This window comes from Saccopteryx leptura, chromosome 3 (assembly GCF_036850995.1).
Source record: "Saccopteryx leptura isolate mSacLep1 chromosome 3, mSacLep1_pri_phased_curated, whole genome shotgun sequence".
NCBI lineage: Eukaryota > Metazoa > Chordata > Mammalia > Chiroptera > Emballonuridae > Saccopteryx > Saccopteryx leptura.
The window spans coordinates 195,414,149-195,437,403 of NC_089505.1; the positions used below are offsets into that span (position 1 = coordinate 195,414,149).

At 41.9% G+C, this 23,255-nt stretch overlaps 1 protein-coding gene across 1 annotated transcript in view; it reads right to left on the bottom strand.

The window, feature by feature from the left end:
* Nucleotides 1-3,076: 3,076 nt before the first annotated feature.
* The window catches only part of KIF13A (kinesin family member 13A), a 274,258-nt gene continuing 254,079 nt past the window's right edge, over nt 3,077-23,255 (bottom strand). The window contains 9 exon segments of the mRNA XM_066377121.1: nt 3,077-5,237; nt 5,239-6,036; nt 11,499-11,603; nt 12,116-12,267; nt 13,662-13,767; nt 15,777-15,824; nt 18,483-18,560; nt 22,703-22,855; nt 23,006-23,098. Coding sequence (XP_066233218.1) covers nt 5,199-5,237; nt 5,239-6,036; nt 11,499-11,603; nt 12,116-12,267; nt 13,662-13,767; nt 15,777-15,824; nt 18,483-18,560; nt 22,703-22,855; nt 23,006-23,098 — 1,572 coding nt within the window. The 3' untranslated portion in view covers nt 3,077-5,198.

The window sequence follows — 23,255 nt, forward strand, 5'->3', positions numbered from 1 at the left end:
ATGAGCTGATCCCATGGTCACTGGCTTGGCTGGAGTCCCCCAGTCAAGGCACATGAGAAGCAGTCAAGGAACAACTAGAGCAATGCAACTATGAGTTGATTCTTTCATCTTTCTCCCTTCTTGTCTCTTTCTCTCTACCCAACCCTTATTTTGCAAAATTCAAAGTTTTGGGCTTTTCTCTCCTCTCCACTTTTTCCTGGCCATCTATATGAGCCACTTCTGTCCAAAATGGTTAGATCTAATTCTTAGTTACTTCAGAAAAACTACTGTAAACAACAGATTTTTTTCCTGAAAGATTCTGTAATTGCACTTTAAGAGAAATCTTTCCTATGAAGCTATTTTAGCTACTATTCCATGGATTGCAGGGCACTAGTACTTCCTCTAAAACAGTGGTTCTCAACCTTTCTAATGCCGTGACCCCACAATACAGTTCCTCATGTTGCGGTGACCCCAAACCAAAAAATAATTTGGGTGGCTACTTCATAACTGTAATTTTGCTACAGTTATGATTCGGAATGTAAATACCTGATATGCATTATGTATTTTCCGATGGCTTTAGGTGACCCCGCTGGGGTTGCGGCCCACAGGTTGAGAACCGCTGCTCTAAAAAATGTGTTTAAGCATCACCACCATAAATAATGCACCCAGCCCTTTCTGCTGCAGGTGCCCCCATGTCGGTCAGTCTGGGACTTTTGCCACTCACCTCAGCCCTGCTTGCGTGCCCCTCCATGGCCCATCACCAGACAGAACACGGTGAGGAAAAACTGATGGGAGCCTGGGTGGAATCCCTCTCCCAGGCACTAACTTCTCTACCTCAGTTTTCCATTCATCTGACATGCAATAATAACAGTACCTATGACATCCATTGCTGGGAGGATTAGAGGACATAATAAACATCTTATGTTGGGAACAGTGCCTAGTACATAGTAAACCCTCAGTGAATGTTGGCTGTATTACTATTATTGTTTAAGCTGCAGGGACATGAGATGGACCAATGTGGAAAATCAGATCTGAAACTAATGGCAGAGTTATTAAAGACAAACAATTGCTGTTTTAAAATCTGAATTAGACTGTATTCTAAAACACACACACAATCTGTACCAATTAAATACAATAAAATTGAAAGGGGATATAAATTACAGTTTCTCTTTTTTAAAACAGACAATAGTAAAATACTACAGTCAGCTCACTATATACAGTAATCATGAACAGCAGCTTTTCATCAAAGTCTCCATTATCTGACTCACTCACTGATGCTGAGAACTTAAAGAGGTGCAGCTGGCTGCACACCTTCTCTTGCTCTCACACACATGTGCCACTGTGCCTCCAGACCACCGTGCCGGCATCTACAGCATGGGTACACAAGTACCTTTGTAACAATTTCTGTACACATTATCCTTCCAACATCTCCATTAGCAGAATTGACAAATGAAGGCAGGGACAGCAGGGTCATCCGTATTCAGTCCCCTCCTGCAAACAGTGAGTGAGCACCTGTGACCTTTATAGCTCACTCTATCTCTTCAGTGTTTTCTAGAATTAAGTACAATACAACAGTACAATCCACACCACAAGGAAACCTACCAATCCAAAACAAAACCACAAAAAGACAAAAATCAACAGCCTCCACCCCTACCATCATTCCAATCCAACTCTTGGTATGTCCTTGTGTTGTTACAGTAATACTGCTCTCCACACTCTGCCTGCCTTGCTGGGCTGAACCAAGCTACGAGAAATGCTGGAGGCAGAACCCAGGCGTTGTCAATGGTGACAATACAATATCAAGTCAGTAGGTGGCAGGGCAGGTGGAAGACTGAAGAATACAGCTGTGACAGTCTTCAGTGTGCTTACGAAAAAGGACAGATTACAGCGTGTGGCCTGGCAGCCAAGGGTCGTATGGCACCAAACTTGCAGTCAAACATATATGTACACATAAAACAAGAGTAAACAGCCAAGTCAGTTAGTCATAGTAAGTTCTTTGGTTATAAAGAACAGCATTCTGTAACCTTTTCTACAGAGGGATTTGCAACCTAATTCTTAGGCAATACAATCTGTCTCATCTGCTCATGTGTACAAGACCACCCAAGTTGCTTCGTAACAAAGTCCAGTACCTTATGATTTTCTACACACCACTTTTATCTGCATTTTAGCGTGCAGTTTTGTCTGTCTCGGAACAGACGGACTATAGATACACATTTCATATACATAATATATATTATTTATAAAAAACACAAGAGTATTGACTCCAGCTTCTACAGAAGAACTGATTAAAACTGTACAAGAATAAGTTTGTTTGAATCTGTGAAGGTTTCTACACAGTAGGGTGTGTAGTAAGTGCAAACAAAAATACTGCCACTTAATTAATCCAGGGTTTTCAGTTCTCTGGCTTTTTGGAAAAAGCAGAAGCTGTCAATTCACCAGGTGACAAAGCACCTCTGATTCTTCTCACTCAGGAGAGGAAAGGTGGTGGCCCAGGAAGTGCCTGGCTTCTCCGTGCTGGTCTGAAGTCCTGCTGGGTCACAGTATGTTTGACAGATGAGGCTGGTGCTTGTGGAAGGAGGCCCGGACAAGGTGCTGGGGCCCGCGCAGGACGTGTTGCTGTCCTTCACCGTGCAGTGGAGGTTGTGCTCCCCTGGAATTCAGAGGCTAGTGAGTTCCAGCTCTGGGCCCCACATCCCCTGCCCACCCACAGGGACCACCCCAGCCAGGCTGCGCCCACTGCACACAAAGGGCTCTCTCTAAAGGGACGCACAGGGTGAGGTTTACGATGGAGTCCAGTTCTAAAATTTACAGTATACAAGGGAGAAACCGAGCTCCATGGAGAAACTTCTAGGAAAAGTAACAGACTGCAGGCCCTAAAGTGAAAGTAAAACACTGCTGTTTCCGGACCCACGCTCTAAGTCAGGGTTCCCCAAACTTTTTACACGGGGCCAGTTCACTGTCCCTCAGACTGTTGGAGGGCCGGACTATAAAAAAAAAAACTATGAACAAATCCCTATGCACACTGCACATATCTTATTTTAAAGTAAAAAAAAAAACCAAAATGGGAACAAATACAATATTTAAAATAAAGAACAAGTAAATTTAAATCAACAAACTGACCAGTGTTTCAATGGGAACTATGAGCCTGCTTTTGGCTAATGAGATGGTCAATGTCCGGTTCCATATTTGTCACTGCTAGCCATAACAAGTGATATGACGCGCTTCCAGAGCCGTGACGCGTGCATCCTGCGTCACTGGAAGTAGTACTGTACGTGAGCGATGCCCTGCTTTGCAGTGCCGCCACATACAGTACTCCAGGAGCTCCTCTCACTGACCATCAATGAAACAGGTGCCCCTTCCGGAAGTGCGGCGGGGGCCGGATAAATGGCCTCAGGGGGCCACATGCGGCCCGCGGGCCGTAGTTTGGGGACCCCTGCTCTAAGTCTTATCAGGATGACTTAGAGTGGCAAAAGCCAAACGTTAGTACTTAAAAAGTTCTCACACTGTGAGTATCCAAAAAACTTATTAAAACCAAAATAAAAATACTAAAGCAATAAAGAAAAAAAAATCACCATAATCTCACATTACCCTGATACAACAAATATTTTTGTGAGTTTCACCTTCAAGCCAAGATCTTTGGCAACAACACATAGTTCAGGAGTCTTTCAAAAGGAAAACCCAGGAATTCTTCCTGTTTGTTGGGTTCCAAATAACCCTCTTTTCCCTTCGGTGGGCTGTCTCACAGTGCAGCCCCCGGACAACCTGCTTCGTATCGCTTCCACAGAGGGTTTGTCAAACCGTATTCCCCAGGGTGCCTCCCAATGGAAGTACAATCTTAGGTGTGGAGGGCAATGACTCCTGGGAATCTGAATTTCTAAGAGGCACTCTCCCAACACCCCAAGGAATTCACTGCACATTTAGAGTGAGGAGCACTGTCCCAGGTGAAGAACTGTCCTTGGATTTCTTGTCCAAGTCCTTCTTGGAAGAGGAACTGAAGAGCTGACGTTGGCCAGCACTACAGACTCTGCTTGAAGACCAGTGTAGAGGAAGCTGGAGACTTCTAAGCAAATGAGAGTTTGGTTTGCAAGAACAGGTATGAGTAACTTGACTATTCTTCAGTTGGAGAAGGAAGTCTTTCTTGTTCTAAGAGATCACTGTTTAGGTTTTACCGTTTATCAGTAAGTTGTATAAATTACTACACGCTGAAAATTTAAAGGTTAGTATGGAAAACTTGGGTGGGAAAAATTTACCAAACTGAAATGGTAACTTCCTCAGTAAAACAAGAGAGACTGAAAGGCAAGGATGATCTTATCCCTCACCAAGCTGCTTTCTAGATCGGTCAGCGCCTTGTTCGACTAAACACGGGCACTACCATAGCCTTTATACAGCTGTGCTTGGGGTGTGGGACCAAAACAGTGACCTTTAATGGGTAGAAATGGTGGCATTCAGGAGCAGAGTGCTCCAAAGCAGATGATCTCTTACATAATTGCTATTTTCCTTAGGAATATTAGCAAAAATCCATTCTTTCCCAATATAAGAACCAAACATTACCAACCTGGGTACCTTCCAAAGCCCAAACTTCAGCTGCTCAGGGAACTCACCTGTACTGCCCAAAGCACCTTTATCCCTGTGGGCACCGAAGGACTGCATTTTATCAAATCTATGATGCATGTCACCCCCTCCAAAATATCTCTGAAATTGGACTGTGTCTTACAATTGCTGAGATAATATATACTGCTCACAAAAATTAGGGGATATTTTATCACTTCAAATTCATTTTGAAATATCCCCTAATTTTGTGAGCAGTATAGTTTAATTGGAAGTACTTTTTCTTAATGATACATAAAGTAATGGTGTATCTTATAAGCAAAGAAATCACTAAGTTGATGAAATACGGTACACTCCTATAATACTCTGGGAGAGCCATTAATTAAAAGTCTCAGGGAATGACTACGAGGCTGACTGATCCCGATCCACGTGAACACTTAGTTCAACAAGCCCCACATGCCAGGTAAAAAAGCCACTGCTCCTATATAGTTCACAGTTCCACCCTGAAACTACACAAGCCCATGTGTTCCCCCAAACTTGGACAGATGGACAGCATCTGAGCCTGCTCTCCAGGTGGGCCCATCTTCCCTGTCAGAAATATCTGCACAAATCTCTCCTAAAAAGTTACTGAGGTGAAGGGCTGCTGGGGGTCGGTGCACAATTATGTGTGCTCACTGATAGCTCAGAACCCAAAGGAATGCCTCTGGAATTTATTACCTGGTCATTCTCTACCAAGGAATGCAGTTGGTCAGGGCTGTGTGGCTCATTTGGGACACTCTTACTGTCCATTTTATTTGGTAGGTTCCTCTTAGTTGAAATCCCTCCAGCGGAAGAATCTGTCAGTGCATCAAAATCTTTCCCATCTGACACACCCATAAACTCTGTGAAAGAATGGTCCTCAAGGACGTTTGTGGTGTGCTCTATGGTCACCTCCCTTGGGTAGAATTCTCTGGTAGCTTGGCCATTTTTGCTGGGGCAGGCATCTTGTTCTGCACATGAGCCAGTACTACAGAATATTTTGGAGTTTTTCTCAGGGGTGCTTTGGGATGATGGGCTCCCTTTGGCTAAGGCACTGTTTTCCTTGAGTGGCACCATGATAATCTTATCCTTTACCAAGCCTCTTTCTAGGTCTGTCAACTCTTTGTTTGAAGACAGTCTGAAATCATGTGCAAATGATAGTCCAGAATGCTCAGTGGAGTCTGCGTCTTTTGTCTGAACAGCAAGCTGATCTGAGCTGTCACTAGAGGGAACCGCCATGTCAGACAGTGTGGCATTGGAGGCACTGTGGGAAAAGTAGCCACTAGTAATACTGCTGGTGGTAGGGCTACGGGACACTTCTTTCTCCAAGACCCTGGAGTTCGTCAGATCTACTTTAGAGGAAAACCACTCTCTGTTCTCCAAGCTGGCATTGTAAACACTGAAGTCCGCAAACTCCACAGGTATATAAGGCTGTGAACCTATCAGCTTCCTGTTAAGAGCTTCCATTTCATTTTCCTCCTCCTCAGAGTCCTATAGAGATGAAGCAAAAGTCAGTCATTAGATCTCATAGCAAGGGCAATTGTATTGTTAAGACAATTTTTAAATACTTTTCTATAGTATTAAAGAAGCATTCACATTTAGTATTTTTTTTCATGCTTTCTGAGTTTGGTTAAATCTTGTCACCTACTATGGACACAAGTACATTATTCTCAGAAATCTGTGAACACAACCCATTACCTCCTAACATGAAGAATTATTTCTTCTGTGCTCTTACAATACTGTGCTAATTAGAAACTTTTCCTCCCCGGATTTAATAAATAGGATGGAAAAAAGTGCAGTAGACTTGAATAAGTTACTTGTGCTTGGTTTTCAGTGGGGATGCTGTCCCTCACTAATTAAATGAGTGCAGGGACAGACAGAGAGGAGCTGACACTTCACTTGCTCTTACAATCCTTCCCTTAGGGAGACAGTCCAGATAAGTAAGGTGACTTGTAAAGTGTTTCTGAGCTATTTTATGACAAAGAGGGCAGTAAAATAAGGCCCCAACAACAAAAGGGCTAAGGATACAATCTCAACACCCATTCCCAGTATTATACAAAATATTGGAAGGCTGTAAAGTACTAATTGTCAATCTGACAATTACATTTCTAGGGGTTTTGAGAAGCATGAATAGAGGATTTGATGAGAAGGCGAGGAATATAAGATTTAAATGGAAATCTCCTTTGTCAGACAGCTTTAGAATTCTGTTTATAAAGATTGGTAAATTTGTAAAAGTGGGTGTATCTCCTCCCCAATGAATGATTCTTAAATATTTTTGTGAAAAAAATGTAAAACAAATAGGTATTTTACATTCAAATAAAAATAAATGATATTACTCTCTGATCATTTCTAACTAACCTCATAAACTTTTAATGACATTGCAAATATTCCTTTTCTCTTTTAAAATGTGACTTTCATTCAACAGATATTCATTTAGCACCCACTATGTGCCAGCCATTGTCCCAAGAAATGGGAATACCAATGCTGAGCAACAACCAGCATTGTGCCTGCCCTCGGGTAGTTATAACGTTGGGTTCTTGTTCTTAAAACAATCCTGGACACTGCCCAAGTGGATAGAAATTTCCTAGAACCAAAACATCAAACTTACTCACCAGAGAGACACCGAGAGGGAGGGAGGGGGAGAACTGGGGAAGAGACCAGGGATGGGGAGGGGGAGGAAGACCAAGTCCCACCAATATGGCAGATGGTAGTTCACTAATTAACACAAATTTCATCTACTGAGTTTTATTGTAATATTTTATTTTACATCTCATTAGATGTTAAATACCTAAAATAGTTTAATATTCTTCATTGCTTCTTAGTTTAAAAAATACCTTAAATAATTATATAAATTATTTAAAAGCACCAGTAGTCTCAATTCTTTGGCTATTAATTAAATATCAAATATCAGTTATAAAGTTTCAGAAATTAGCAAAACAACTTTTTCGGCAACGCTAATCTCTTGCCATCTTATTTTAGCTGCATTCTAAATCATGTGGCACTGCTAAAAAATGAGTAGGGTAGAGCATTCTTTCTCTAGGATTGGGGGAATGTTTGTAAAGGAGCAAAGACTGGGTAGAATTGTCTGAATTGATAGCCTTTGTCCACATTTTCTAGATTCTCCACTTGAATTTTTTAGACTCAAAATTGAATTGCAAGTATTTGTATCTCTCATATATCCTTCTGACTTAAGCAAGGAAATACAAGCCTAAGAGTCTCTGATGCAGTGCATTACTAAAAAATTACTTGTTGCAAGGGAAACCAAATTTGAAGGTGAGAATTAGTACCCAGGAGCTATTTTTATGCCAGAAGTTATCATTCCTGATGACTGAGGAAAGGCCTGTCATCCTAAAATAATAGAATCATGAAAATACTCAATCACAAATCTAATATGTAGAAATGGGTGTATTTATCAAACATACAAAGATAAAAAATTATTCCTAAGGATTAGAATGACCTCAGTAAAACTGTGGAGTCTACAAAAGCCCCAGGACTTTAAGTTCAAACAGGGAGAATAAGCACATGGTCATGTACTCGGGGTGGGGAAGAGATGGGCTAAAGCAGTAAGGGCAACTAAGTCCAGAGAAAAAGAAAACCAAGCATGTGTAAAATATTTTCTAACATGTAAAAGGAGACCAAAAGTTTATCAAGTTACTGTCTTTAGAAAGAAAAGAGAGGACTGAATTGTCTTAAACTGTATGTTAAGGAAATTTGGTTATATAGACTTTTTATTCCAGAAATATTTATCATTGTATCTTAAAGAGGCTAAACTAAGCACTATCCTACTATGTCCTAAGGACAAAAAGAATGAAAACTCTACTTAAAAGTGGATCATGAAGTCAAATTCTCAAGTTCTCTTCACTATTTGACTTTTCCAATTTATATAATGAGCTGATATTTACCTGTAGACAAAAAACCTTAATTGTAAGAAGGAAACAAAACCCACATACAGCAGTGACTCTGCAAGGAGTTTCAGTTGATTAAAGTCATTTTCACTCCCACTATAACTGGGTCTGTGTTGTCCATCAGAGAGATGGTCTCTGTGTTCAGAAAAACCGTAGCAGCCAAGGGCCCCAGTACTTCTGTCCATGATGCTAAGGCAGGGGTCCCCAAACTATGGCCAGCGGGCCACATGCGGCCCCGAGGCCATTTATCCAGCCCCCGCCGCACTTCTGAAAGGGGCACCTCTTTCATTGGTGGTCAGTGAGAGGAGCACATTGACCATCTCATTAGCCAAAAGCAGGCCCATAGTTCCCATTGAAATAAGTCAGTTTGTTGATTTAAATTTACTTGTTATTTATTTTAAATATTGTATTTGTTCCCGTTTTGTTTTTTTACTTTAAAATAAGATATGTGCTGTGTGCATAGGGATTTATTCATAGCTTTTTTTATAGTCTGGCCCTCCAACGGTCTGAGGGACAGTGAACTGGCCCCTGTGTAAAAAGTTTGGGGACCCCTGTGCTAAGAGATGGGCAGCACCTTTTAGAAAGAGCAGCAGAGGGGTGGCTGAAACCACACCATTTCTGGAGTCACCAGGGTCAATTATGCTGAGGGAGGGAGCCTTTGTTCTTATACTCTCATTAATGGTGAGACCGTGGGCAAGTCACTCAACAAAACTTTGATTTCTTCTTACGTAAAGTGAGAGAAATAAACCACATTCTGTGTATGCAAGACCTAAGAGAACGAGAAATGCTCTTCTCTCTGCTTCATGACTTAAAAAGATTCCAAAGTCATATCATTGCCTTTATATTATTCATTCAAGACATGAGGTATGTCTTAAATGAATAAGGCCTGATAACAAAATACTGCTTTAAAGGACCAAGCGTAGCTCTATTAAACTACATTTTATGTGAAATTACAGGTTACATTGGTAATAAGATGGGCTAAAAGTAAAAGGAACAGTGTCTCAATATTGCTTCTCAAAAATTATCACAAACTCCCTTGATCAGACTGTACCACTGATTCACTCTCTGATTTTTCAAGAGTGGAAAAAAGAAAGTGAATTAGGAACTTTAAAGAAGAATAAAGCGGTTTATACCCATTTATAAAGAGAGAATTAAAATTACTGCTTCCAAAAGAGCTATAACCTCAATTCAAGCAAGTAATACCCTTAAAATCTACCAAAACATCCTTAAAAGCTGCTGTCTGAAATAAATCAAACAGCTTCAGAGATGAAGATGCTTAGTGAGCCGGATTTCTAAGGAGAGCAGAGGCCAATCTCTCAAGTAAGATCCCAGCAGGAAAAACGGTGCTGTCAAGCCCTACTTGGTGGACTTCATGGTGTGTTCCTTCACCTAGAGTCTCACTGCTGCTTGACACTTCCTGGGGCAGGAGAATCTGGTTCCATCCTACCCTCTGAGATAGTTTTTGTTTTAAAATATTGAAAGTATAGAAAACAAGTATTAGGCAAACTCTGAGAACAGTGAAACTATATACTGGGCATCCCAGAAGGGTCATCAGCTGTCTTTTAATGGTGATCTACCAACAGGTACAGGTACTGTTAAAATGAGTTTAAATTTAGTGCCTGCGCAGCATGGTGGTAAGGGTGGCCAATATCAAAAGACAGATCCAATCAGCCAGAGAATTTGAGGGTAACAAACTAGCCACCTGCTGCAGCCCTTATTAATTAAGCAGGGGGTGGTCAACTAAATGACTGAGTAGCTCATTAAGATGCCAGGGAACAGCTGTTGTTTTGCACTCTCTTCTCCAGCAGGAATTAGGATGGGGATTTAGGGCTAGAGGGCCTGGGAGAACACAGAGGCAAAGGCAGCGGACAGAGGCGAGGGGAAAATGGTGCCTTTTCTCTTTCCCTCAGTACACAGGAGGAGTGAGAAGGTCAGTTCCTAAGATCCACCAGCACTACAAGCACGCAGCAGCGCGGCCAACTGCTTATCCAGAACTAGTTAGTTTCACACTGCGTGCATTAGCAGCACATTATAGAGTGGTGGAAGGACCTCACACTAAGGAGCCTCTGGAATGGATCCGGGGCAGTGCAGCTGGGAAAGGAAGGTTCCCACGCTCTGCCCTCAGAGCAGCCCACACGCAAACAGCCACACTAAGCAGCCTCCTCTTGCTACAAGCCACTGTGCGTTTTCAAAGTGTAGGAAAAGCCACATGTGAGTGAAAGCCCCAGCACAAAATTAGAGAATTCTTTCCAGGTGTGAGAAGGGTTTTTTTGTGTGTTTTATTTATTTATTTAAGCTGAGGTGTCAGTTATAATCCAAAGTGCCTGGTATACAGTGTTTTAAAAACAATTTCTCAAAATTTAAATCTGAGAACCAGGTGCTGGGGAATGAAGTTTTACAGGCAGAGTTTCAACCTACCTGCGGTAAAGTATCGACAAGGCACCCTGAGCCCGAGCCCGAAACCCAGGGCCGCGGCAGGTGTCTAGCATGCAGATTAAAAAGGCGCTATGGGACATGGAGAGATGGTGGTGATGGGAGATGCCAGGCTCGGTGTGGCTACAAACTATGGAGCAGACTTGGCGAGGGCATCAAGCAGCATGAAAAAGCTTGCGAACATAACCACAGCTAAATGCAGGATTACTTACTCCAAGTAAGTGTAATTCCTCTAGGTAGATTAACTTCAGAATCTGGCCAATATGTACCGGCACATCAGAAAGATTCCATATTAGTTAAAGTGATCTCTTTGTTATGCTTTTTATAGTCTAGAATCATGAAAAGTGAGTTTTCCCCTTTTTCTAAGCAAGTTTATACTAAGCAAAAAATAAAGAAAACAGAATGAATACAGAAAAAACCCCCACAGGTCACAGCCACATTCATGCAAAATTTCATTGCCAAAGGTCACATTAAAACAAAACAAAACAAAACAAAACAGAAGAACACCAAGGGCCCAATACATCTTAAAATTTTCTAAAGTATCTGGATGACTGTCTGTGACAGGGCGTGAAACCCACCACCAGGCAATATGACAGAAATTATTCCGGAACTTACAATCTTCTTCTCACGTTTGCTATTGTGTTCTACTGGCATGCTGCTGCCATTGCTTCCTGAGGGTACAATGCAGCCAGGGTTATATGCCTGAGGTGGAGGCATGCTCTGCAAAGGTTAAGACACACAGATGCATCACACACAGAAGACGATGACAGCCGAAATACACATTAACTCCATGCAAGTTAGAACAGCAGTGCCAACACTTTTATTACATGTCAGTTGTACAGCAAACACTTCTGCAGGCTAGCATTACACTACTCATGACATCTGACAAGACTACACAGACTCTGTGTAGTGTAATTAGTTTTATATAAAAAAAATGAAAACCTTTAATATTTTCACAACACCTAGGGAATATCTCTTTCTCACTTCAAAGATAAAAAAGACTCTGAAAATCCATAGACATGAAGAAAACAACAGCAATTACAACAAATGAAATATTCTACCATGGCCCCATGTGCTTGAGAAAGAGGTATTCCAGAATAGGACCTGGGAAGTGATAGCCCACACGTGTGTGTCCACATGCAGCACCCAACTTGTTAATGCAGCCTGTTACTTCTTCACAGGCAACACAACTCCTTTCTAGTGCACGTGGTTCAGACAAGCTACGCATTTACCTCCTGGCTTAGAAGAGGCCTTGCTTCAAGAGCTATCCTTTTCTTATGCTCCTCTTTTACAGGCATTAGGGGCTTGAAAAACTTTGGTGGCTGAGGAGAGAATGCTTTAAAAGGGCTGACAGTTAAGGCATGAGGATTCTCCGATGTACGACCTGGGGAAGATGAAAAGGCAGAGGTTTATAGGCACAGAGTGCCTTAATCAACAGACTGGAAGGAAGCAAGGTATAACCTAGCCACAGGAACACCTTGTACAAAGATGAACATGCTAATATTTGGCTAAGCATTAAAACAGAGGTAGATAATAATGCAGATATATCTAAAAAGTCATGACAAGGAGTCATCAAAGAAATGAGAAACCACATTTTCTACCCTCTTTTCTAGATCCAGCTTACGTGCCCCTTACCAGACCAATTTCAACTTGCTCTGGTCGTTTCTCTAAATTCTTAGAGCCCTTGTTATCTGTGTATATATTTTGGTACTTTATCATTTACCATCTAATTTTCTATGTATCTTATTTTTACAGTTAGATTTTTTTTTCAAAAGTTTTTTTTTTTTTTATTCATTTTAGAGAGGAGAGGGAGAGACAGAGAGAGAGAGAGAGAGAGAGAGGAGAGACAGAGAGAGAGAAGGGGGGAGGAGCTGGAAGCATCAACTCCCATATGTGCCTTGACCAGGCAAGCCCAGGGTTTCGAACCGGCGACCTCAGCATTTCCAGGTCGACGCTTTATCCACTGCGCCACCACAGGTCAGGCCTACAGTTAGATTTTAAGGTCTATAAATGGTACCTTACTGTGTCCTTCACTGCATACAGCAAGGAGAGGCTCAATAAATAATGAGTTAATACTATATACATTTTCTAGCAAGTCCTCCTTTTTCTCAGTCACCCTGCTCCATACAACTAAGGAAGAACAATCTTCTTTCTTGCCTTTACTCAATTCTTCTGTTTTTGGGCCTCCTTTCTTTCTCCTCTATTTCCTCCCCAGTTCACTGGTACAATGGCACTTAGGTAAAATACAAGGGGTAAGATAACAGAACTGAAGTACAACCAGAACGCTGTTCCCTTCAGGGCACTGAAAGATTATAATATTTAAATAATAATGTTGTCACTGATCAAGTTCATTTCTGGTATCATTTTAAAAACTGCTGTAGAAATCAGAGACACATTCTAAAGAGTCCTTTGAGTACAAAAACATGACAGTGGTGGATATTACAGTAAAGAATGAAGCCTAATCACAATGTATTAAGATTTGTGTGTGTCTCAAAATTGACTTCCAACTCAGGAAATAATGTATGAAAAGTGGTTTGAAAATTCTAAAGTGTTAGACAAAAGGCCTATCATTATCATATGAATAATATATTGGATACAAAGCAAAAATAAATCAAATAAGCAAACATGGTATATTCCACAAAGAAGGTAGTTTCAAATTATCTAGGAAACTAAAATTTCAGCTTCCTATCTTATCATCTGCCATGTATAAAAGAATTTTATTCAATGCGTTTTCTAAGGAATTATAAAGAAATAACAGAAAAACAATCTCACCACTACCTTCTTTACTCCTTCGAGGGGAATCCCTGGGTAAAGTTCCATAACACGCTACATCTTGGTAACTGGAGCTGTAGTCAGACATGTCTAATTGGTTCTCTGGCCAAGCCTACAAGGTAAAAAATATGGGTTAAACTGTAATTAAGTCCCTCTAAAATGAGAAATGGGCCCTGGCTGGTTGGCTCAGTGGTAGAGCATTGGCCTGGCGTGCAGGAGTCCCGGGTTCAATTCCCAGCCAGGGCACACAGGAGAAACCGCCCATCTGCTTCTCCATCCCTCCTCTTCTCCTTCCTTTCTGTCTCTCTCTGCCCCTCCCGCAGCCAAGGCTCCATTGGAGCAAAGTTGGCCCTGGGCGCTGAGGATTGCTCCATGGTTTCTGCCTCAGGCACTAGAATGGCCCTGGTTGCAGCAGAGCAACGCCCCAGATGTGCAGAGCATCGCCCCCTGGTGGGCATGCTGGGTGGATCCTGGTCGGGCACATGTGGGAGTCTGTCTGACTGCCTCCCCGTTTCCAACTTCAGAAAAATACAAAAAAAAATAAATAAATAAAATGAGAAATGAAGCTCAGGTTTTTGGGTTTTTTAATTCATTTTAGAAAGGAGAGAGAGAGGGAGAGAGAGAGAGAGGAAAGAGACAGAGAGAGAAGGGGGGGAGGAGCAGGAAGCATCAACTCCCATATGTGCCTTGACCAGGCAAGCCTAGGGTTTTGAACCAGCGACCTCAGCATTTCCAAGTCGACGCTTTACCCACTGCACCACCACAGGTCAGGCCATGAAGCTCAGGTTTGAGGTTTTGTTTTTCCTATTTTTTAATGGGATGGCAGTATGTACTCTTCTCTATTTTTCATTATGAAATATTTTAAAAATGTAGAAAAGTCCTAAATATGACAAATACTGTCACACCCAAGGAATACCTAGAGTGAATAAATATTAATATTTTATTGTATTTGTTCAAGATTTAATAAAATCATTACAAATAGATTTTTTTTCTTATGTTCCTCCCTCCTGAAAAGCAGCCACGTTTATGAATTTGATGTGTACTTAAGGAGACTGAATAATTTAGACTGATCTGAAACACTTTTCAGAGGGCAATGGCTCCACTGATAATTTTTTCCTGGGTAGCAGGCATAAGCTGGGACTCTCCCAGGCAAACTAGGTGATGTGGTTAAGCTTCACATATCTAAGATGTAGAAGTATCAAACTGGCATAAGATATTGGTATTCTAAAGAGAGAAAACTCTTCTTATATATCATATAAACTTATTTAATTTAATTCAACTTCTCAGGAGTTGGTTGCCTCTAAAGACTACATTTTAAACTTCTTGAGGACATAATCTTGTTTATACTCTCAATCCACAGTCCTTATGTAACCTAGTAATTTACATATAATATGTAGTTAAGAAATGTTTGCTGAATAAGATGTTACAAATGCCCTTGATTTTAAATCCCTAATTTTACTCACTTGACATAATTGTGATTTTTTTTCTTTTTTTAGAGACAGAGAGAGTCAGAGAGAGGGATAGATAGGGACAGACAGACAGGAACGGAGAGAGATGAGAAGCATCAATCACTAGTTTTTCGTTGCAACACCTTAGAGTTGTTCATTGATTGCTTTCTCATATGTGCCTTGACCGTGGGGCTACAGCAGACCGAGTAACCCCTTGCTCAAGCCAGCGACCTTGGGTCCAAGCTGGTGAGCTCTGCTCAAACCAGATAAGCCTGCGCTCAAGATGGCAACCTCGGGGTCTCGAACCTGGGTCCTTCCTCATCACAGTCCAACGCTCTATCCACTGCACCACCGCCTCGTCAGGCAACATAATTGTGATTTTGCTATAGTGGATGTAATACCTTCTTAAATCATTTAGAGTTAGACCCATAAACACAGATATTCAGTTATGTGTGGTGTTATCCCAGTATGGAAAGCAGTATCTATCATGTTAAGTAACTCAAAAGTGCACAGCAATTTCACATCAAGTATTTGAACTTGAAAATGGACATGTGGAGACAATGATCTGCATAAGATTAAGACAGGAAGTCCACAAATTTTAAAAACACTAAGATATCCTAACTTTGCCAACTTAGAGAATGCGAATAACCTAGCCATGCCCACAGGTGCGCACCTTATCATCTTCATCAAAGCCAGAGAGGTCTGGTCGACTGGAGGAGACCTATAAGAGATGAATGGTTTTTACCAATGCAGTTTATATATTTGACATAAGTTATATATAAACATATATAAAGAAATATGGTGTCACATATTTTGGTGAAGCCTATATGACCACCCTCCATCTCATCTTTCTTTCTTCCCTTCCCAGGAGCAATGACTACGCTAAATTTAGAGTTTATTATTCTCATACAGGTTTTATAGTATATGTATATATAGCATCATTTTTGCATATTTTTATAATTCATATAAGTGGGATCTTACTATATGTCGTCTTCCTCAACATTCTAATAATTTATTTGTATTCTAGACAACATCCAGGATGCTTGTAATTTGTTTTTACTATAAACTATGATGAAATAAATGCTGCTGCCCTAAACACCACTCTCTCTGCATACTATCAGTATTGACATGTGTGCTATTTCAGTATGCTTTAGTTCTAAAAATGCACTGTAATGCATCTATGAGAATCTCTGCACATATACTACGGCATGGAATCTCTGGCTATAGATAGGTACATGCACCTTCAGCTCTGTTCCTCCACAGGAATTTTAGGATCAGCTTATCAAATCCCAAATAATTATGTTGGGAATTTATGAATCAGTTTAAGGAGATGTGTCAATTTTTTGATATTGTATATTCCCATCAATGAACAGAGTGTCTCCATGGTTGAGGCCTTCCTTATGATGAGAACCGGATTTAAATGTTCTATTTTACCTTGATTCTGTTTTTTGCAGGAAATTTCCACTTTAAGCTTTTACATCGACTGTTTTACATCGACTGACATTATTTATGGTTTGCTCTTATGATGCCTAAATCTCTGTTCTCGCAATAGTGATAAGCTCCTTTTTATTTCCAATACTTGTATCTTCTCTTGTATTTTCTTTTCTGCACCAATCAAGGTCAATCCTTGTGACCAGAATTTTTAAAAAAAAAATAAACCAACTCACTTTTTTTTTTTTTTTGTATTTTTCTTAAGTTGGAAACGGGGAGGCAGTCAGACAGACTCCCGCATGCGCCCAACCGGGATCCACCCAGCATGCCCACCGAGGGGCGATGCTTTGCCCAGCTGGGGCGTCGCTCTGCCGCAATCAGAGCCATTCTAGCGCCTGAGGCAGAAGCCACAGAGCCATCCCCAGCGCTGGGCAAACCTTGCTCCAATGGAGCCTTGGCTGCGGAGGGGAAGAGAGAGACAGAGAGGAAGGAGAGGGGGAGGGGTGGAGAAGTAGTTGGGCGCTTCTCCTGTGTGCCCTGGCCAGGAATCGAACCCAGGACTCCTGCACGCCAGGCCGACGCTCTACCACTGAGCCAACCAGCCAGGGCCCCAACTCACTTTTTAATGTTATTTCTTTTCTATTTGATACACCTCTCATCTTTATTATTGCTTTCTTTATAATTTTTTTTATTTTATTTTTTATTTTTATTTTTTTAAATTTTTTAAATTTTTTTTCATTTTTCCAAAGCTGGAAACAGGGAGGCAGTCAGACAGACTCCCGCATGTGCCCGACCGGGATTCACCCAGCATGCCCACCAGGGGGCGACGTTCTGCCCCCCTGGGGCATCGCTCTGTTGCATCCAGAGCCATTCTAGCGCCTGAGGCAGAGGCCACAGAGCCATCCCTAGCGCCCAGGCCATCTTTGCTCCAATGGAGCCTCGGCTGTGGGAGGGGAAGAGAGAGACAGAGAGGAAGAAGAGGGGGAGGGGTGGAGAAGCAGATGGGCGCTTCTCCTGTGTGCCCTGGCCAGGAATCGAACCCCGGACTCCTGCACACCAGGCCGATGCTCTACCGCTGAGCCAACCGGCCAGGGCCTATAATTTTGAATTTATAATTCTGCTCTAATACTTATTACCTTCTTTTTAAAAAATATTGCTTTCTTCTAACTTTAAAAAATTTTATCCATAAATATTTCTCTATGAATCTCTTAAAAATAAGGAATTCCTCCTTCCCCTTTAAAAATCATAACCATAATACCATTATCACATCTTAAAAAGTGATTCCTAAATAGTATCAGATAGTCATTCAGTGTTCAAATGTCACATAAACATTTTCACAGTTAATTTTGAATACAGATCAACTAGTTCATACATTGCAATTCGATATATCCTGTCTTTCTTAACATAGGGGTTTTCCCTTTTCTCCAGGTCATTCTTCCTGGAGTTTCCCACAGTTGGGATTTTGCTAATTGAATCCCTGTGGTGTTATTTAACATTTTCCTTTATCCCTTGTAAATATTAGTAGTCAGATCTAGAGTCTTGATTAGATTTAAGTTCCATTTGTGTAGCGGGGAGGGTGGGGATAGGTAGAATACTTCACAGGTGGTTTTTCTTTCCTTTTTAAGATAGATGTTTTCCTCATGACTCTTGCACCTTTCTTTTTAATATAAGAGCTACAAATTTCCGAAGAGTAGCTTTCACTCTTTCATGTTCTCTACTGTGGAGTATTTGTAAGATTCCACTGAGAGCCATTGTGTCACACAGCTGTGCTCTCTGGTGTTCGTCCCTAGAACAGAGGAGCAGGCAGGGCACCTTGGGATGCCCACACCCAGTCCGAATCTATCTATTCGCATCTATAATCCCCAACCTCAGGCCCCCTCCTGTGTGGCAGCCTAACCCTGAGACACTCCTCTCAAGCCTGGGCCTGGCTGGCCCAGGGCGTGCTCACATTATGCACGTTTGGGGTGCTGAGGCTCCTCCGCAGGTGCCGGGCTTTGGTGGAAAGGGCTTCTTTGACAGTGACTGCCTGTAAGTTGGAAAATAACATTAATTTTTCTCCTTTGATGACAAAAGTAATATTTGTTTACTGTGGACAACTTAGAAAATACAGAAATAAAAATCACTTCAATCCCACATATCACCTACTCCCCCATATTTACAAAATTGAAAACTTTTATTTTTAATATGCAATTCAATTTGTTTACTCTTCTACAACTTATCATTCCAAAGGCTTTACAATGCCACAATTCCCTAACTTGGTTGTTTGTATAATAGCTTTATTAGTTAGTTTACTTTTTATTTATTTTTCTTAGATGAGAGGAAGGGAGATAGTGAGGCAGACTCCCGCATGTGCCCTCACTGGGATCCACCTGGCAACCCCAGATCCTCAGCCCCGGGGGTCAGGTTCGAAGCAATAAGCCACTGGCTGCAGGGGGGGAAAGGGAGAGGAGGGGGAAAGGGAGGTGGGGAGAAGCAGATGGTCACTTCTCCTGTGTGCCCTGACCAGGAATCGAACCAGGGATGTCAATATGCCAGCTGATGCTCTATCCTCTTAGCCACTGGCCAGGGCCAACTTTATTAGTTTAAATCAAGAGAGATATCAATGCTCTAAACCAGGGGTCCCCAAACTTTTTACAGAGGGGGCCAGTTCACTGTCCCTCAGACCGTTGGAGGGCCAGACTATAAAAAAACTATGAACAAATCCCTATGCACACTGCACATATCTTATTTTAAAGTAAAAAAACAAAATGGGAACAAATACAGTATTTAAAATAAAGAACAAGTAAATTTAAATCAACAAACTGACCAGTATTTCAATGGGAACTATGCTCCTTTCACTGACCACCAATGAAAGAAGTGCCCCTTCTGGAAGTGCAGTGGGGGCTGGATAAATGGCCTCAGGGGGCCGCATGTGGCCCACAGGCCGTAGTTTGGGGACCCCTGCAAGTCTAAACCAAACATCATGTCTTTGCAATATTTAGCTATTCTTTGTAGCTGGACCTCAGAAATCAGATTTCTATGGAATAAAAATGGGATGGCACATTTCCTTTAACTGGCAGTATGACAGATTCAAGATAATCTTATACAGAGAATCATTACCAATATCTTTTTCATCTTTAGGATAAAGCTAAAGATCTTGACTTTGCCTCTGTTTGTTCCCTTTCTACTCCCCTCTGATGATGACTCAGGGGACCTCTCCAGTTCTTCATTCTGCCATGAGCTCATGTCATACGGGATGACTTCATCAACTCTGTTAGACTAGGACAACAAGCCAAGCGGAGGGAACAAGCTGCTGGGAGTAGCTGTCCCTCCCTCCCACTTCTTCTTTATGCACTTTCTCAGGGGAGCAGTCTTCAACTTCATGAGGGTTATCATGAACACCCCAGCTTCCACTTAGACTCTGTGAAATATCACTGGGCCACAGCACACTGTCTGGCACAGCATTACCATAAATCAGGCCATACAAATGCATACTTTCTTTCAAAGTTATCCAGAATTGTATCACATGGGATCCTTTATCCTCTTCCATCCTTATCCGCATTTTCTCTTTCTCAAATGCACAGGTTCCTTGAGGTGAGTTTCCATATAGAATGTCATTACAAGAGCTCTTATACCACGTAGCTCTCCCTTCTGGGCAACAGAAGACAAAGCCACTTCTGTTTCTGAAGGAATGTTGCCAGTTTCTATGTCAATATTAGTAGAGATACTAGTCACCCTACTACCTATGTCACAGTTGTGACCTTCTGAGTAAGTCTTGTGTTTTACTCACATTCTCAGCCTGCTGAAGTTTGAGTCTTTTTCATTTTTATTATTTTCCCCATGGCCATGATAGTGCTGCAACTGTGCCTTATTGTAACACATAGGGAAAGTAGGTCTTTGGTTAAGTGTACTGGGCAATAGGGACCGAGGTAAAAGAAAGCCAGTATACTCACTGAGTGCCACTGAATATAGGAAATCTAGACTTCCATTTCTGAAACCTGCCCCAGGAACAGAAAATAGATGAGAGGCAGAATTCTGGTACCAGAAACTTGGGTAAAGTAAGGCTGCTGGGCCACAGTCTGCATGTAAAATGGCCTGGCGTTACTGCCCTCAAAATGTGCACATTTTCTAAAGAGTTCATTTTCTAGGCTGCTCTAGCTAGAAGTTTGTGTCTAGGAGCACCTGTAATGAAGGCACACCAGCCTGCTTCTAACTGGACCTCTACAACCTGGAGCATTTATGGTAAACCTGAAACTTTTAGTACCACTAATTTTTTTGACAAATCAAAAACATTTTTTCATAAATAAAACCAGGTAAACTGCTGAATTAAATACATTTATATGGCCTTGGCGAGTGAGCTCAGTCAGTTAAGAGCATCATCCCTAAATGACAAAGTTGTGGATTCGATACCTGGTCAGGGCACACACGGGAAGCAAGCAGCGAATGCACGACTGAGTGGAACAAGAAATGAGTGCTTCCCCTCCCCCCACTCTCTATCTCTCTGTTATTCAATCAATAAATAAAAAAAATTAAGCCCTGGTTGGATGGCTTAGTTGGAGCATTATTCCAGAGCCTGGAGGTTGCCAGTTCAATTCCCTGGTCAGGACACATACGGGAGCAGCTTGATGTTCCTGTCTCTCTTCCTGCCTGCCTCTCTCTCTCTTAAAACAAACACAGAACCACATTTATATGTTGTAAATTTTTTATTTTATTTTTTTATTTTTTCTGAAGTGAGAAGCAGGGAGGCAGAGAGACAGACTCCCGCATGCACCTGACTGGGTCCACCCGGCATGCCCACCAGGGGGCGATGCTCTGCCCATCTGGGGCGTTGCTCAGTTGCAACCAGAGCCATTCTAGCGCCTGAGGCAGAGGCCACAGAGCCATCGTCAGCGCCCGGGCCAACTTTGCTCCAATGGAGCCTCGTATGCAGGAGGGGAAGAGAGAGACAGAGAGGAAGGAGAGGGGGAGAGGTGGAGAAGCAGATGGGTGCTTCTCCTGTGTACCCTGGCTGGGAATTGGAACCCGGGACTTCCACACACCGGGCCGACACTCTACCGCTGAGCTAGCTGGCCAGGGCTGTTGTAGATTTTTTAAATAGATGGGCAGAAGAAACATAGAAGAAATAACTATATCTCATTTATAAAACTACAATAAACTTTTATGCTGTTTGTGTTTTACTTATGCAGCAATTTAGGTGGGACTTCACTAAAGGAACATTTTCTTAACAGATGCCAAACTTAGTCCTCTTGTTGCTCAAAACACACTTTCTATGACCTTTAAAAATTGTTTCTGCCTGATCAGGCAGGCGGTGGTGCAGTGGATGGAGTGTCGAAATGGGATGCAAAGGACCCAGGTTCAAAACCCACAAGGCTTGAGCATGGGCTCACCAGCTTGAGTGTGGGGTCACCGCCTTGAGCAAAGGGTCACTCGCTCTGCTGTAGTCCCCCCGCCCTGGTCAAGGCACATATGAGAAAGCAATCAATGAACAACTAAGGTGCAGCAACAAAGAATCGATTCTTCTCATCTCTTTCCCTTCCTGTCTGTCTGTCCCTATCTGTCCCTCTCTGTTTCTTACCATCTCTGTCAAAAAAAAAATTGTTTCTAAGAAATGACACCTCCTATCTTACAGTCCCACTACCTAGTGGATTTTCACCTGAATGTCATGCCGTGCCGCCAAGTTGACCAGAGACTGAAAATTAGGGAACTAGTAAGAGTATGTGGTTAATCATATGGACTTTGTAGTAAAGCTTTGTAGGTTTATATCCAACTTTGTACCACCTCCTAGCTGTGTAATCTTGGGCGGGTTAGCTAACTTGTGTTAGCCTCCATTTTCTCATTTACACATGGGGATCAGAACAGTACTTACCTCATTGGGTTATCTTGAAGATTCAGTAAACGAATGTATCTAAGTGCCTTAGGCACAGTGCTTAAGTAAAAGGTCTTTAATAAAATGTAACCATTATTTGAATTGTTGCTCTATTTTGTTAATGTAACTGCTTTGTCTAATGAGATCTCTACTCAAGTTTTACTTCTGGAGAGATTTAGAGAGAAGGTGTTTGGTAAACACCTTCAGTTCATCCCTGTCCCTGTGGGTGGAGGCTGGGACTCAGCCCTGGGTCCCCTTGCTGGGTCCCCTTGCTGTCCCCATGGGCCAGAGGCTGGGACTCAGCCCCGGGTCCAGCTGCTTGCCTGCCGGAGCCGCTCCAGGCTCAGGATGTTCTCCACCTGCAGCACGCCCCGCGTGTACTTCTCGATGTATGTTTCCCCATCGGACGTGCCCTCATTCTCGCTCTTGGCCGCCATGAGAGCCAGCGTTTCCCGGTCCTCAATCTCCTCCGTTGCCTAAAGGGACAAGAAGACAGTTCTAATACTTTGATACAAACAGGATTTTTAAAATAAAAACTGTGGTGAGAAAGTGATTTAAAAGTTTCAAGAATTCACATTCTCTATTACTTATGTTGCGATCTTTTAAAAAAGTAATCTATACTTTACCTTTGGTATATTGGATACTATTTCATAGGTTACACCACAGGAATAAAATATATTTTTTAATGACATTCTCCTCTTCAAACTCTGGGTGAAACTCTGGTGGAAAAGAAAAGCTGAATTAATTGATAGGAAAATATAAGCTATCTAGTGTTTTACAAATTATCATTCACTGTTTTTGACACACACATAATACTCAAAATAGAAAAAAATGGAACAGAAAAAAAAAGAAAAAAACTTTGTTTCCATCCTTGAG